The 16515-nt window shown below is 39.6% G+C and overlaps 1 protein-coding gene across 1 annotated transcript in view; it reads right to left on the bottom strand.

Annotated features, from left to right (window-relative positions):
- The window catches only part of slx4ip (SLX4 interacting protein), a 99713-nt gene that overhangs the window by 17903 nt on the left and 65295 nt on the right, over nt 1–16515 (bottom strand). Inside the window, 2 exon segments of the mRNA XM_072581502.1 lie at nt 2983–3071; nt 5959–6036. Of these exon segments, the coding sequence (XP_072437603.1) occupies nt 2983–3071; nt 5959–6036 (167 nt within the window).

Raw genomic sequence — 16515 nt, 5'->3', positions numbered from 1 at the left:
AATGCTGAATCCTGTATGACTCTTGAGTAGAAGGCTAAAAGCCATTTTCTTGCCTTCTCTTTTAACCAAGTATTACGTGATGTTTCAAGAGCCAAAGTGAAAGACAAACATCAAAGGTTAGTCATCTGTCTGAGGACAGAAGTAGGCTCAACTATGATGGTACCACAGCCCAATAGCCTGCTGCTATTCACTATGTGAGTTCAGACATGAAAAACGGTCATTTGGACAAGGCATCAAGCGGCAACTGATACTAGCAGAATGCACTTCATTTTTTAGGGGAAGTGATGGCCTGGTGGTATTACCACAAGGCTATCAATCCAGAAATCCAGGTAATGTTCTGAGAATCTGGATTCAAATCCCACTATGGTAGATGGTGGAATTTGAATCCAACAGAGTTAACGGTCTTAGGATGACCATGAAACTATTGTTAATTGTTGGAAAAATGGTTCACTAATGCCGTTTAGCAAAGGAAACTGCCATCCGTACCTGGTCTGGCTTACATGTGACTCCAGACCCACAGCAATGTGGTTGACTCTTAAACTGCCCTCTGGGCAATTAGGGCTGGGCAATAAATGCTGACCTAGCCAATGATGCCGACATCCCTGTGAATGGATTAAAAAGAAAAAAATGAGGAGACTGGGGACAAGATAAAAAAAATGGAGTATCCATTTCTTTTCTGTTACTCAAAACTGCAGCATTGTTAAAACAATACTTTGATGGCTGTTTATAAATGTTTGACATATTTCATGTAACTAAATATTCCACAGTGCTTTATTGGATATTGTCAACACAAATGAGAAACTGAAGGAAAAAAATACTGGAAATATCTGACGGAAATTATAAAGTATGTCTTGAGGGGCCTTTTGAAGTTGGAGAGAGATCATAAGGCAATTTGCTAATGCTAGTATTTAGTTATCATCGATGTTTTGAAAGAAACTCTCCTGTTTAAATACCGCCAGGCCCGTTGTCTGAGAACCAAGGTAGACCAGTGGTACAGTTTTCACAATCATCCCAGTTTAAGTTGCACAAATTTGATATGATAAACTCAACCATTCGAGCACACTGCAGAACTGAGCTAAAACCGGACATCTGAAAGTAAAGCGCTTTCAAAAATAATTTTAAAATAACATTTCTAAATAAATTCAACAAGATTATAATGTTGAGTTGTTTGTTATGACTATTTTGAGGGAGATAATTCAAATAGTACCAAACAACTGTTGATATCCACTGGCGATGCAAACTATCCATGCCTTAGAAAGCTACATTTGAATGGCCAAACAAACAAATACATCAGAGATGTAGGAGATTACATTAGTTGTAGGGCCTTTTTTAAAAACGTTTCAATGAACTACTTTGACTGTACCTTATAAGTAAAATTTACATTTGCCGCTCAATTCAGAAAGCAGACTGGTTATAATTTGAGTGTGTGGTGCTGGAAAAACACAGGAGGTCTGGCAGCATCCGAGGAGGAGGATCGACGTTTCGGCCATAAGCACTTCACCAGGAATAGTGATTCCTGATGAAGGGCTTATGCCTGAAACGTCAATCCTCCTGCTCCTTGAATGCTGCCTGACCTGCTGTGTTTTTCCAGCACCACACTCTCAACTCGGATCTCCAGTTTCTGCAATCCTCACTTTTTCCTGGTTATAGATTGGCCAATTAATTTTAAAATATTTTACTTATGTAAGGCTTGTTGTAAATAATTTCTCTGCAAATGAAATGTAATTCCTTTTGAAGTTCTAATCTCAGATTATGTACTTTTTTCTATCAACATCCAATTTACAATGGCACAAATTTAACGTTAGGTGCATTGAGTTTCAGTGTGTATGGAAAACTTGCTTCCTTTTTCTATCTAGTAAAATGCTGAAATTCAATTAATCACAAAATGAATATACATTTAGTAAGATGATTTAAACAGGAAATCAGAACACAGTCATATTGTAACATATATTAGCAACAAGCTGCCACTACAGCCACCAAAATAATATATTACAACCAGAGTAGAAAACAGGATTAGTTTAAAATGATTGTTGATTTTGCAATTCTGTTTAAACATAAATTATACACCTCCATTGTGTACAGAAAGATTATTAAAAAAAATTCACCTAGTCATTTATTTAAACCCTCAAAATTTCTGCTTTATTCAACATGAGCATTTCATTATTTTCTATAAATCGTAAGGAGATTATCATTCATAGATCTTTGGTGAATGTTGTGAAATATGCTCTTCCATTATGGAAGGAAGATTGAACACCTTCAATTTATCAAGCATTACATGTGTCACAAATATATGGGGACAGCTGTCTCTATTCAAGACATAACATTCTTTTGCTTTCACATCACATAGGTCATTGTAACTTCCTGTTTAGAAGTTTATAAATAGAGCAAATACAAAAAGTGTAGGACATGCAGTTCCTCACACAAAAGGATCATCAAGGAATTGTTAAGTAGATAAATTTTGCACCTCAGTGTTTGTGACATTAATTTACCTGCTACTAACATACCCACTTAGCCTTTGATTTGTGATAAACCACAAAACCTGCTGTTTTCCATTCCCCAGGATGGAAAAAAGCATTTCTTCACAGAGCTATAATTTTAAATTAATAACACTTAAAATAATACCTGAAATAACATTATATCTAGATTTAAATTAGAAGTCATTTATGATGCCCAGTTTCCAGTTCCAATAAGCCAAAAACCTAAATAGAAAGTTATAAAAAGGAAGACATTTTAAAGGACTTTAATCCTTAGCTGATGGGAATGCTGGTTTGCAGAGAGCAGCCCTACAGTGCTACAGCACTTCACACCCAGCAAGGAGCAAGATGAGAGCAGATCTTGTATTTTTATTCCCCAATGTATAGTGCAACTAAACCACGTTACTGAGTTTGCAGCTTGTTTTAAAAGTTAAAATGTTAGCCGATTGTTGTAGAAGTAACAAAACTAGGTTAAAATTGACTTAATAATTTTCCATAAAATACGTACAGTAATCTGTTCCTCAGCAATTCCTCTTTTTGGACCAGTTTCACATGGAGTTATACAAACCACAAAACGTTCAGGGAATATGTAAAGTCCTAAATGGGAAAAGATTAAAGTTTTCACTTGATGCTTTCACACAAATTTCCAACAAACTTACCAATGTTAGCAGTATTATGAAGGGCTCACAAAAATGAAGTAGGAGTGGGAAGACGACATTTTAAGAACAGGAAAAACATTTCACTAACCTGGAACTACAAATAACTTATCCATTTCAACATATTTAAATACAATTAACTTTTAAAAATCATTTGAATTATCTCCTATAAAAGATTCTACAAAAATAAAAATTTAGCATGTATGTCAAATTATGAAAGTTTTCGGACAATCATTGACTTTTTAAAACACTTTCAATCCACTCAAAGACGACAATATGGTTGATTACTAAAAATTTATGACCAAAGCTCTGCTTAATTGTGGGATATGACAGAAGAATGTTTGGCACACTAGCCTTGAAAACAAGTTTGCCTTTAAAATGTACAAATTCGTGGTTCTTAGGTTAGCAAAAACAACTTTCAACACTGAACTTGGCAATGCCAAATGCAAGAGGAGTAGGACAGTAATTATATGGAATCACAATCGGAAAGAGGGGGAAGGAAGGAAAGTAAAATGTTTCCTTTATAGAACCAGGGCATTGTTAAGAAGTACGCAAAAGTGAATGCAGCTTTTCATTATCTCTCCTCAAAAGCTTCCCAATATCCAGTTGCTATCCCCTCCATATCTTTGTAATCTCCTCCAGACGTACATTTGCTATATCTCACCCATTCTCTCTCTTCACCATCCCAAGATCTCTGGCTCCTCAATTTCTGGCCTCTTGTGCATTTGCTACCTTTCTGACCAAGCTCCAATATCAGCTTATGTTGCTTGGTGTCAAATTTTGTTTGATAATAATCCTGTGAAGAAGTCTGGGAGGTTATGTTACTTCAAAAGTAATATTTAATTTTAGTAGTTGTATTAGTGCAGTGCCACAGACCAATCAATCATTCTCAACAAATCTTCTGTGCCAAACAACATGCTTGGTGGGATTTTTCTGATATTTCCACATACTCTTCCTTCCTTACTCTGTATAAATCAGACATTACAACATTGACAGGAGTCTTCAAAAGGTTCAATCCCATTCTGGAAAACTGGGATTATCCAGATATTTGAATCCTTTCAAAGATAACTCTGATTTAGTGGGGAAGGAAAGTGGAGAGGACACGATAGGGGATGAATTATTTTCCATCTTCAGATGTGCATACAGTCCGTTCAAAATTATTTTAACTGTAAGAACACCTTTATTTCTGGGTGAAACTGCTGATGTACAAATCATTCCTCACAGTGAGCAGAAAATGAAATGTGGTCTAAATATATACAATCAGTTCCAAAGGGGGAAGGGGGCATGCACTTTGGTATGTGAAGAACAGTTAGAAGAATGAGGAAGCCCCTAAAGATAAGTCATATTATTTTCTTGTATTCCACATATTTAACATACTGTGGGAGTTTGACCTACTACTGCGCAGGCAAAGGAAAATGGCTTGCTTGCTTGGAGTCCGTACAGACTCAGCTAACTGCAGATCATTCTTGGCTCTAAACCCCAGACAACAACATCTGGTAGAAGAACAAGAACTATTCTGAGTATCAGGCTTAACCGAGGTTGTCTACTCTAACTTTTTAAAGTCTAGCCTGAGGTAGCAGTGGCTTTTAGCATTACTTTATTTTGTTTTCTAGTGCAAATATAATGTAGAATTCAATAAAATAACTAGGAGAAAATTCTAATTATTCAAAAATATGCTCTGTTAGACAAAATGTTTGTGGATTAAAAAAAATGCTATGTACACAAAACTGTTACCTCAATTAACTTGCTGATAATTCAAGGAGTAAGAAAATTCTACTTGACCTAATCTGGTTAATGAAAAGGAGAAAGTAGGGAAGAGTCCTCAAATAGTGACCACAATATATTTAGGATTAGTTTAAGAACAGGACTAAAAACAGAGAGGACAAAAACATTTGACTAAAAAAAAGCAACATGAAAATGTATCTTGCCCACATTAAGTGAAAGTACAAATTGTCAAATAAAACTGCAGATCAGCAATGCAAAATAGTTGGATCAGGAGGGAGGGAAAGTACAAATTAAGTATAGAAGTCTTAAGAATAAAATTGACTTGCAGTTTCCTGGAACTCTTCATTGTCCTTTTTAAACATGGGCATGTTGCAGGCCCGTACCCTGTGGTGGTGGTTTCACCTGAGCAACGTGAATTTTTAATCCACTACATTAATGAGCCAATGTAACATTACCCAATTAATTTTAATTTTGTTCCAGCAAGGACTGTTTCCATATTCACTTTTACACTTATAATTTTAGTACCAGCTATATATTGCAGCATTATTAACTTGGCATCATCTTCACTTCTAAGGAGTGATGCAAAGTAGTCATTTAAAACTTCTGCCATATGTTGGGATTCAACCCAAATCTGCCCTACAGTCATTAATGGCCTCTAAATGGCAGATTTCCCATTTATAATGTAGCTTTATGGTGTTGAGTGTCTCTGAAGCAATTCTTGGCCCAACATAAAAGCATCTTCTTGTTTCTTATGGAACCACTCTGGGATGCTGCCTATCTGTCAGCGATGTGACCGACAATGGGTTTAGAATTTGGGATTATTCAATGGCTATTCTCTTTCTTGTCATATTCTAATCCACTCCTGGTCTAATTATTTTTGTTTGCACAGTAAAACATAGGATAGAAAACCCAAGCAAATATACATCATGAAAATTACATCAAAGACATTCAGTTGAAAACTGAAGCATTCATATTCAAAGCTGCACTTTAATTATATGCAACATTTTTAGCTAATTCAATTACTTGTAGGTATGCAATCTATAAAAAATCTTTTCAAGTTGAAATGTGATTAATCTTCTAACCATTCTGAAATATGTACATACCACAATAGTTCTGCTGTGTGACACATCTCAAGTTCATATGTCTCTTCATAAAGTAAGCAGCAAGACGAAAAGTTTGACCTACAAAATTAAATCACCCGACAGTAAGTGCATTGCAGAAACATTTTTCATTTCATATCACTAACTGCTAACATGACACCTACTTCATTTGTATGCAATGTTTCTAGATTAACTTGTGGCTGAATCATATCCTTTGCCGCTGCATTGAGGTGTTCCTACTCCTATGCTTCCCTTAATGGCTATATTACATGATAAACTAGGGACCTAAGGAGCTGCATTCTTTGAGTGCCTAAGGCTCCATGGTTTGTTGAGTCTCCTGTGAATGAGGTGCTGCCTCTCAGAGACTGGTTCCAGGCATAAGAAACATAAGCAGGATTATTGAATTTATTCCTCTGAGTCTGGATTAACAAAAGAAAAAAATAAACAAGGCAAAAAGAGTCAATTAAATCTCAATATATGCCATTCAACTTCACCAATGCACCATCTAAATATTAAAGGGCTCAAGTACTCCACACCTGTTCTGCCAGTATTGTGGTGCAGCAAGACTGTTTGTACTGTCACAGCATTGAAGGGAAAGTTGTTATTGTCCTATTGAGCCAAAAGACTGCTCTCCCATTGGAGAGGGACAACTAGTGGTGGTTTAACCCGAGGGTCTCCACACCTCCAGCAACATATTTCCAAGAGAATATTAAAGTTGTCCCAAAATTAATGTTTTTAACCACTAAGGTGAATCTTGGAGTGGATTAATTTAAAAAGGGATTCAGCACCCATACCAGCCCCTGAATTTCAATCCCACAGGAATATCAGACTGGCAACATGGTGCTCCAATGGAAAAGTTGGCCAATCAATGGATTATTAAACAAGTGCTGCATTTTTTTGTTGCCAACTTTTGTTAACAAAAGGTGTTTGACCTCTTTCAGAAAACTAGCATCAGATCCTGACTGCTGTGGTGGCTGAGTAAAAATGCCAACATCATTCAGGCATAGTTTTCATTAGCTGGGATTAAGAAAGGTGGAACTTCAGATGGCAATATCTCTCCCCCAGTTCACTGTACTTTAGGTATGTCAGGTGGATACAAAAAAAGCCCTTCTGTTCTTTAAAGATTCTTGCTTTTAGATAATCACACCTCCTCAAATGTTCAGCCCATAAACATGGGTGCAGTCCTCCCCTGTAATGGCAAAATATGCAATACAGTCAGTTCTGCCATAACACTTATTTCTTCAAAACAAATTGGTTTTAACGCGGTTGAAGAATTTAGACTGTTATTGGTAGAACACAAACTTTACTCAGTTGTATTGGCTATAACGTGATTCCAGCCCCATTAGCTTAAATTGCGTGATTCTTTTATAATACGAGATCGCACGAGAACACAATTATCATTTTATTTCAACATCTATTGCTTCTGCTGCTTCACACACACATATATATATGTATATAAAAAATATATATATATATATAAAAATTTATACTATGTAAAAAATGGAAAACATCATCCTTTTCCTGACATAAAGTGCAATAGTATACTCAATTTTAAAGGACTTCAAGTAAATTATTTTCAATCAAACTGTTTGGACATGTTATAGCACGCTTCTGCTACAAGTGGGCCTTAAACCTTGACCTCCTAGTCATGTTTCATACAATGTTCCTTGAGACCTCCTCTATTTTAAGGGGCATGTTATCCTCTGTTCTATTCAAGGAATAACCAGGTGCCAACATCCTATTGCAGTTTGTCATAATAAGAGGTGATTTTATTGAGACAGGTCACAGAATCTCAGAAATGTTACAGTGCAGAAAAAGGGCATTCAACCCATCATGCCTGCATTAGTTTATTAAAGAGGCATCATTACCCACATAGAAGATTCCGAGAGGGCTAAACAAGGTGGATGCTGAAAGTAGGTTTCCCTTTATGCAAGCGACTAGAGTGAAGAACACAGTTTTAAGTCTTCCACTTAATTTGGAGATGAAGAGGAATTAGTTCTCTGACAGAGTCATGAATCTTTGGAACTCTATTGGGAACTTAGGAACTACAGCAGGAAACTCAGTCCATTAAAACTCTGCCATTGAATATGATCAAACACTTCAATGCCTTTTACTTATCCCCATAATTCTTTACACCATTTACAATCAGATCTATCCATCTCAACTTTAAACATATTCTAGGACTCTCCTCCTGCCACAGCAGTTGGGACGAGGTCATTCAATATTTTGAAGTGCATAGTCATCATAACTTATTGGGTAAGTGGGAATGTGATATTGAAGTCATAATCAGATCAGCCATGATCTTACTGAATGGAAGAGCAGGCTCGAGGGGCCAAACTGCCTACTTCTGTTTGTAATTCATATATTTGCATTTATGTTCTTATTACATACACATTAAATTTGTACAACATTGGTACAAATAACTAAACAAATAAGCTGCTGTCTGATCTTCAGAGAATTAGCTAGTGTGCCTCAAGTTTAAAATTCTAATCTTTAAATCTGATAGTTTCGCCTTCCCTAACTTTGCAATGTTTACCAGTTATCTGCCTTTGGCACCTTGTGTGCATCACCATTATCAGCTGTGTTAATCCCAGGCTTTTAATTCCCCACTGAAAACTCTACACCTCTCCCTTCACCTTTAGCACCTTCCTTAAAACCAATCACTGACTAAGTTTTCACTCACATCTAATATTGCCTTCATTGTCATTTTCTTTGATAAAATTTCCATGAGTGCTTTGGGATGCCAGAAAAGCCACATAAAAATACAGTGACAAAAGCTAAAGTTCTGAAGAAGAGCTGAACTGAACTCAAAATGTTAGCTTGGTTTCTCTTTCTACAGATACTACCAGATTTGCCGAGGTCTTCCTGGTACTTTCTGTTTTGTGCTAGTTAATCAACCATGTTATTGCATGTGCACATACAATCATTAAGAGAAGCAACATTAGATGGCAAGGGAAGAATCTAACATGATTCAGCAAAAACAGACAGGGGCTGTTGAGGTTAGGACACAAAGGCAGGTAGCCAGAGACTCAGTGAAGCTAACTGGAATTGGTTCTAAGTCTACTATAGTGAAAGAAGCTTGCTATTTGATAAGTCTCTGGTTAAGATCTTTCTATTCTTAAATTTTTACATAACATACAAATTGGCAGTAACACCAATAAAATATATAAAAGGCAGCATAAGTAAATGATCAATACATAATTAAACCTCATTAGGATGATTTGAAGGTGCCGGTGTTGGACTGGGATGTACAAAGTTAAAAAATCACACAACACCAGGTTATAGTCCAACAGGTTTAATTAGAAGCACTAGCTTTCTCAATGAATTTTAACTCATTGAGATGAGAAGTTCAGCTGATGCGAACAGGCTGCAGAATCTATAGCAAACACATCTGCAGTAAGTGACGTTCGAGCAGACTTGGCTCAGAAATTAGACTGAAGACTGAAATACAGACACTGAGGCATCAAAAGAGGCGAAGTTTACCTGGAGTCTTTCTATCAGGAGGTTGATGCACTACTTAGGACAAGATTTGCTGATAGTCAGGTACAGAAGGGTGTGTTTGTGACGGAGACAAGTAAGAGGAGCCAAAGGGCTGCAATGAGAACAAAGAAAATTACAGCACAGTAACAGGCCCTTCGGCTTCTAAGCCTGCGCCTATCTAGATCCTCTGTCTAAACCTGTCGCCTATTTTCTGTATCCCTCTGCTCCCTGCCCATTCACGTATCTGTCCAGATACATCCTAAATGTCACTATCGTGTCTGCCTCTACCACCTCTGCTGGCAAAGCATTCCAGGCACCTACCACCCTCTGTGTAAAGAACTTTCCATGCATATCTCCCTCTCACCTTGTGCGTGTGACCCTTAGTAATTGAATCCCCCACTCTGGGGAAAAAAGCCTAGCTATCCACCCTGTCTATACCTCTCATGATTTTGTAAACCTCAAACAGGTCCCCCCTCAAATTTCGTCTTTCTAATAAAAATAATCCTAATCTACCCAAGCTCTCTTCATAGCTAGCACCCTCCATACCAGACAACATCCTGGTGAACCTCCTCTGCACCCTCTCCAAAGCATCCACATCCTTTTGGTAATGTGGCAACCAGAATTGTATGCAGTGTTCCAAATGTGGCTGAACCAAAGTCCTATGTAACTGTAACATTACCTGCCAACCCTTGTACTCAGTACCCCATCCGATGAAGGGAAGCATGCCATATGCCTTCTTGACCACTCTATCGACCTGTGTTACTACCTTTAGGGTACAATGGACCTGAACACTCAGAGAACTCTCTGTACATCAATACTCCCCAGGGCTTTTCCATTTACCATATAGTTCACTCTTGAATTGAATCTTTCAAAATGCATCATCTCACATTTGCCGGGGTTGAACTCCATCTGCCATTTCTCTGCCCAACTCTCCAATCTATCTATATTCTGCTGCATTCTCTGATAGTCCCTTCATTATCTGCTACTCCACTAATCTTAGTGTCAGCAAATTTATCTGCAAATCTGCTAATCAGACCACCTATACCTTCCTCCCGATCATTTATGTATATCACAAACAACTTGGATCCCTGTGGAACACAACTGGTCACAGTTCTCCATTTTGAGAAACTCCCTTCCACTACCACTCTGTCTCCTACTGCCCAGCCAGTTTTCTATCCATCTAGCCAGTACATCCTGGACCCCATGCAACTTCACTTTTTCCATCAGCCTATCATGGGAAACCTTATCAACCTGAAGAAGGGCGTATGCCTGAAACGTCGATTCTCCTGCTCCACGAATGCTGCCTGGCCTGCTGTGTTTTTCCAGCACCACACTTTTCAACTCTGGTCCCCAGCATCTGCACTCCTTACTTTCTCTTAGTAAACCTTATCAAATGCCTTATGTGACACCTACAGCCCTTCCCTCATCAACCAACTTTGTCATTTCCTCAAAGAATTCTATTAAGTTGGTAAGCCATGACCTTCCCTGACAAAACAATGTTGCCCATCACTGATAAGCCCATTTTCTTTCAAACGTAAATGGATCCTTTCCCTCAGTATCTTCTCCAGCAGCTTCTCTACCACTGACATCAAGGCTCACCGGTCTATAATTACCTGGATTATCCTAGCTACCCTTCTTAAACAAGGGGACATTGGCAATTCTCCAGACCTTTGGGTCCTCACCTGTGTTCAAGGATGCAGCAAAGAGGCTGGAAACTTTACAACCTTTAAAAGATATTTGGATGTGCATTTCAAATATCACAACATTCAAGGATATGGAACAAGTGCAGAAAATTGGGACAAGCACACTTTCAGTGGTAGTTATGTCGGTGCAGACTCGATGGGTTGAAAGGCCTTTTTTGTGCAGAATGAATCTATGAACCTGCTCACGACTGGAAATGAATGCAGTTGGCAGAGGTGGGGTTTGATAGTCATGGTCCAGGTAGGTACGATGACATAGGTAGAAACAGGAACAAAGTTTCACATATACAGTGTGAGGAACTAGGTACTGAAAAGCAGAACCTCAAAAAGGTTATAATCTCTAAATTATTTCCTGAGCCACATCAAAACTGGTGTACGATATATATAATTTAAAAGATATACACATTGCTCAAAAATTATTGCGGGGGAAATATGTTCTAGTTTGAAGGCGAACTAGCACCAGTACGGAGGAAAAGAGACTAAACTGCCAGGACAGTCTACACATGAACAATGCTTGGGTTAGTTTCTTGTGAACTGCATAACTATGAAAGTGAGAGTTTTAAACTAAATAAACCAAACTAAAGCTAAACTTGAGGCAAGGGATCAAATGTGGAAAGATGTGGCTTATCCTAGCACAGAGTTTAGGCAAGACAGAAAAATAGTAATACAAAAAATGAGGGTCTGGAAGGAGCAGAGAGAAAAATGTCCAAGGAATATAATAAAATCAAGACTAGATGTTGCAAAGAAAGCAAAAAGACAAAACTAAGACTCAGAATATTCATAGCATTCATAGTACTCTGAAGTAATAAATACAATTTGACAACTAACATGTAGTCATAGCTTCAGGATAACAGATGTGTCCTGAATATTGAGGGTATGTGACATTGAAGAAAAATAGAAATCTGGGTAAAGGTGTAGGGGTAGCACTGTTGATCCTTTAAGCAATAGTTAGAGATGACCTTGGTTTAGGGGATCAAGATGTAGAACTGTTTCAGATGGAGATGAGGAATGGTAAGGGAAAGAGGTCATTAGTGGAAGTCGTTTGCAAGTCCCCTAATAGTAAACACAATGTGGGAGAAAATGGGACAATATTTGCAAGAAAAAGTATGAAGTGCTTGCCATTAAGGGATATGAATAAATATGGGTGATGTTAATCTACATACAATTTGCAATAATCAGATTGGCAGTAGCAGCCTGGAAGTGGAGCTCATAGAATGCTTTCAACATCACTTTATTTTTTAAGAACAGCATATTTTGGAACTGACCAGAAAATAAGTTATTTTAGATGTGATATTGTGCAACAGGTCTAATTAATAACAGAGTTAAAGCAACCTTGGTTACAGCAACCACAATATGATTGAATTTAACATCCAATTTGAAACGGAGAAGATTCGGTCTAAGACTCATATTTTAATCTTAAGCAAGGACAATGATGTAGGCATCAAAGCTGGGCTAGCTAAAGCGAACTGATACTAGGCTAGGGGATAGCTCAATAGAGACAAAGTAGCAGACATTTAAGAGGATATTTCAGAATACTCAAAATAAACAAAAACTCAGACACATAGAAAACAGAAGTAGGCCATCTGTTCCTTTGAGCTGCACTTCCATTCAGTATGATCATGGCGGATCATCCAACTCAGCACTCTGTTCCTGATTTCTATCCATACTCTTTGATTCTTTAGCCTTAAGATCTATATCCACATCTTTCTTGAAAGTCTTTCATGACTTTCATAGATTCCCATGGTAGAGATATCCACGGGCTTACCACTCACTGGATGAAAAGGTTCCATAAGACCATAAGATGTTGAATAGGAAGGGTTAGGAGGGATATGGGCCGGGTGCTGGAAGGTGGGACTAGATTGGGTTGGGATATCTGGTCGGCATGGACGGGTTGGACCGAAGAGTCTGTTTCCATGTTTTACATCTCTATGACTCTATGTGCCAGGAGTGTAATAGGTAATTTGGCCCATCGAGTCTGCTCCACCATTTGATTATGGCTGATACACTGCGCAACCCCATCCTCCTGCCTTCTCCCCATAACTTTTGATCCCCTTACTATTCAAGAATGTATTCTATCTTAAATACAGTGACTTTGCCTCGACGGCCTTCCGTGACAATGAGTTCCACAAATTTAGCATCCTCTGGGTGACAAAAATCCCCTTAAAGGGTCATCCCTTCACTCTGAAGCTATGCCCTTGGGTCCTAGTCTCTCCTCAGAATAGAAAAATCATCTCCACATCCTACGCAGGCTTCTCAGTACCTGTAAGTTTCAATGGGATCACTCCTCATCCTTCTTCAATTCCTCACCACGACTCATATGACAAGCCCTTCATTCCTGGGATAATTCTGGTAAACTTTTTCCGGACCCCCTGCAAGACCAGCACACATTCTTCCTTAGATATGGGGCCCAAAACTGCTCACAATATTCCAAATGCGGTCTGACCGGATGCTCACATAACCTCTGCAGTACATTCTAGCCCTCTCAAAATGAATGCTAACATTGTATTTGCCTTCCCAAATGCCAAATGAAAGCATTAGAAAGCACAAAGTTAAATATAGTGGATGCCCCGATGGGATTTGGGGATTCAGGTGCATAGCCATGAACAGATGCAGAAAATTGATAAGAAAACGAAAGGAATGCTGGCCTCCATATCTGAAGGGCAAAAGTGAGGACTGCAGATTACAGTCAAGATTAGAGTGGTGCTGGAAAAGCACAGCAGGTCAGGCAGCATCCGAGGAGCAGGAAAATCAACATTTCAGGCAGGAGCCCTTTATCAGGAATGACTCAACCATCTGTAGCCTCTCCACCACTTCAACGTTACCTGTCCCTTCACCTATCTTTGGGTCATCTGCAAACCTAGCAACAATGCCCTCAGTTCCTTTGTCCAGATTGTTAATAATACGTGAATAGTTGTGGTCTCAAAACCGACCACTGCAGAACTGCATTAGTCACTGGTTGCCTTTGTAAAAAAGATTTCTTTATCCCCACTCTCTGCCTTCTGCCAGTCAGCCAATCCTCTATCCATGCTAGTTCCTTACCCGTAACACAACAGGTTCTTATCTTAGTTAGCAGCCTCCTCTGCAGCACCTTCTCAAAGGCCTTCTAGAAATCCAAATAAATCATGGGCAGATTCTGGAAAAATGCAGATCTAGCAGGGTTGTTGTTGTGGGTGATTTCAACTTTCCCAATATCGACTGGAACCTCCTCAGTGCAGATGGTTTGGATGGATCAGTTTTTGTCAGGTGTGTTCAGGAGGGTTTCCCTACTCAGTATGCATACAGACCGATGAGGGGAGAGGCCATTTTGGATTTGGTGCTCGGCAATGAGCCAGGACAGGTGTCAGATCTCGCGGTGGGAGAACACTTTGGTGACAGTGATCACAACTGCCTCACATTTACCATAGCCTTGGAGAGGGAAAGGAGCAGGTACCGAGGGAAGATATTTAATTGGGGAAGAGGAAATTATGATGCTATCAGACTGGAGTTGGGAAGTACAGACTGGGAGCAATTGTTCCACAGAAAGGGCACAGCAGACATGTGGAGACTATTTAAGGAGCAGTTGTTGCGGGTGATGCGGGTGTTCCTCTGAGACAGGTGAGAACGGGTAAGATTAAGGAACCTTGGATGACGAGAACAGAGGAGCTTCTCGTCAAAAAGAAGAAGGTAGCTTATGTAAGGTGGAGGAAGCAAGGATCTGGTACAGCTTTAAGGATTACAGGCTTGCTAGAAAGGAGCTCAGAAATGGACTGAGGAGAGCCAGGAGGAGGCACGAAAAAGGCTTGGCAAGAAGGATTAGGGAGAACACAAAGGCATTTTACTCATACATGAGGAATAAGAGAATGATCAGGGAGAAGGTAGGGCCGATCAGCGATAGCGTAGGGGACTTGTGCGTGGAGTCTGAGCAGATAGGGGAAGCCCTAAATGAGTTTTTTGCTTCGATTTTCACTAACGAAAGGGACCTTGGTGTGAATGAAGTTGATATGCTGGAAATTGTGGCAAACATTAAGATTGATAATTCCCCAGGACCAGACCAGATTTATCCTCGGCTGCTCCGGGAAGCAAGAAATGAGGTTGCTAAGCCACTGGTGAGGATATTTGCCTCCTCACTCTCCAAGGGAGCCATACCAGAGGATTGCAAGGAGGTGAATGTTGTTCCTCTTTTCAAGAAGAGTGCTAGGGAAATTCCTGGCAATTACAGACCAGTCAGTCTTAGGTCTGTGGTCAACAAAGTTTTGGAAAGAATTCTGAGGGATAGGATTTATGACTATTTGGCAAAGCATAGCGTGATCAAAGCCAGTCAGCATGGCTTTGTGAGGGGCGGGTTACGCCTCACAAATCTTATTGAATTCTTTGAGAGGTGACAAGACAGGTCGACGAAGGTTAAGCAGTGGATGTGGTGTATATAGACTTCAGCAAGGCATTTGATAAGGTTCCCCATGGTAGATGCATTCATAAAGTCAGGAAGTATGGAATACAGGGTAATTTGGCTTCTGGATTCAGAACTGGTTGACTGACTGAAGGCAGAGAATGGTTGTAGATGGAAAGTTTTCTGCTTGGAGATCAGTGTTGAGTTGGGGTCCTGCAGGGCTCTGTTTTTGGGCCTCTGCTCTTTGTAGGTTTTATAAATGACTTGGATGAGGAGGTTGTGCGGTGGGTTAGTAACTTTGCAGATGGCACAAAGGTTGGAGGTGCCGTCAATAATATCGAGGGCCATTGAAGGCTGCAGTGCGATATAGGCAGGATGCAGAGCTGGGCTGAGAAATGGCAGGTAAAAACAATGACTGCAGATGCTGGAAACCAGATTCTGGATTACAGTGGTGCTGGAAAAGCACAGCAGTTCAGGCAGCATCCGAGGAGCAGGAAAATCGACATTTCGGGCAAAAGCCCTTCATCAGGAATAGAGGCAGAGAGCCTGCAGGGTGGAGAGATAAATGAGAGGAGGGTGGGGGTGGGGAGAAAGTAGCATAGAGTACAATAGGTGAATGGGGGTGGGGATGGAGGTGATAGGTCAGAAAGGAGGATGGGGGAGGGTAGCAAAGAGTCAAAAAGCTTCAGGGCAGAGGAAATGACCTGGGAGTTGCAGTGGGAGAGGGACTCCCTGAGATTGTTGTAGAGAGAGGAGGAAAACTTCTTCAAGGCAGGCATCCTTGTAAGAGGATTCGCAGTAGGGTTAAAATCAACTAGGTAAAAACAATGACTGCAGATGCTGGAAACCAGATTCTGGATTAGAGTGGTGCTGGAAAAGCACAGCAGTTCAGGCAGCATCCGAGAAGCCCTGAGAAATGGCAGATGGAGTTCAACCTGGATAAATGCAAAGTGATGCATTTTGGAAGGTCGAACTCGAATGCTGAATATAGGATTAAAGACAGGATTCTTAGCA

Source organism: Chiloscyllium punctatum, chromosome 11 (genome assembly GCF_047496795.1).
Source record: "Chiloscyllium punctatum isolate Juve2018m chromosome 11, sChiPun1.3, whole genome shotgun sequence".
Lineage (NCBI taxonomy): Eukaryota > Metazoa > Chordata > Chondrichthyes > Orectolobiformes > Hemiscylliidae > Chiloscyllium > Chiloscyllium punctatum.
This window is presented reverse-complemented; position numbering and strand designations above follow the sequence as displayed.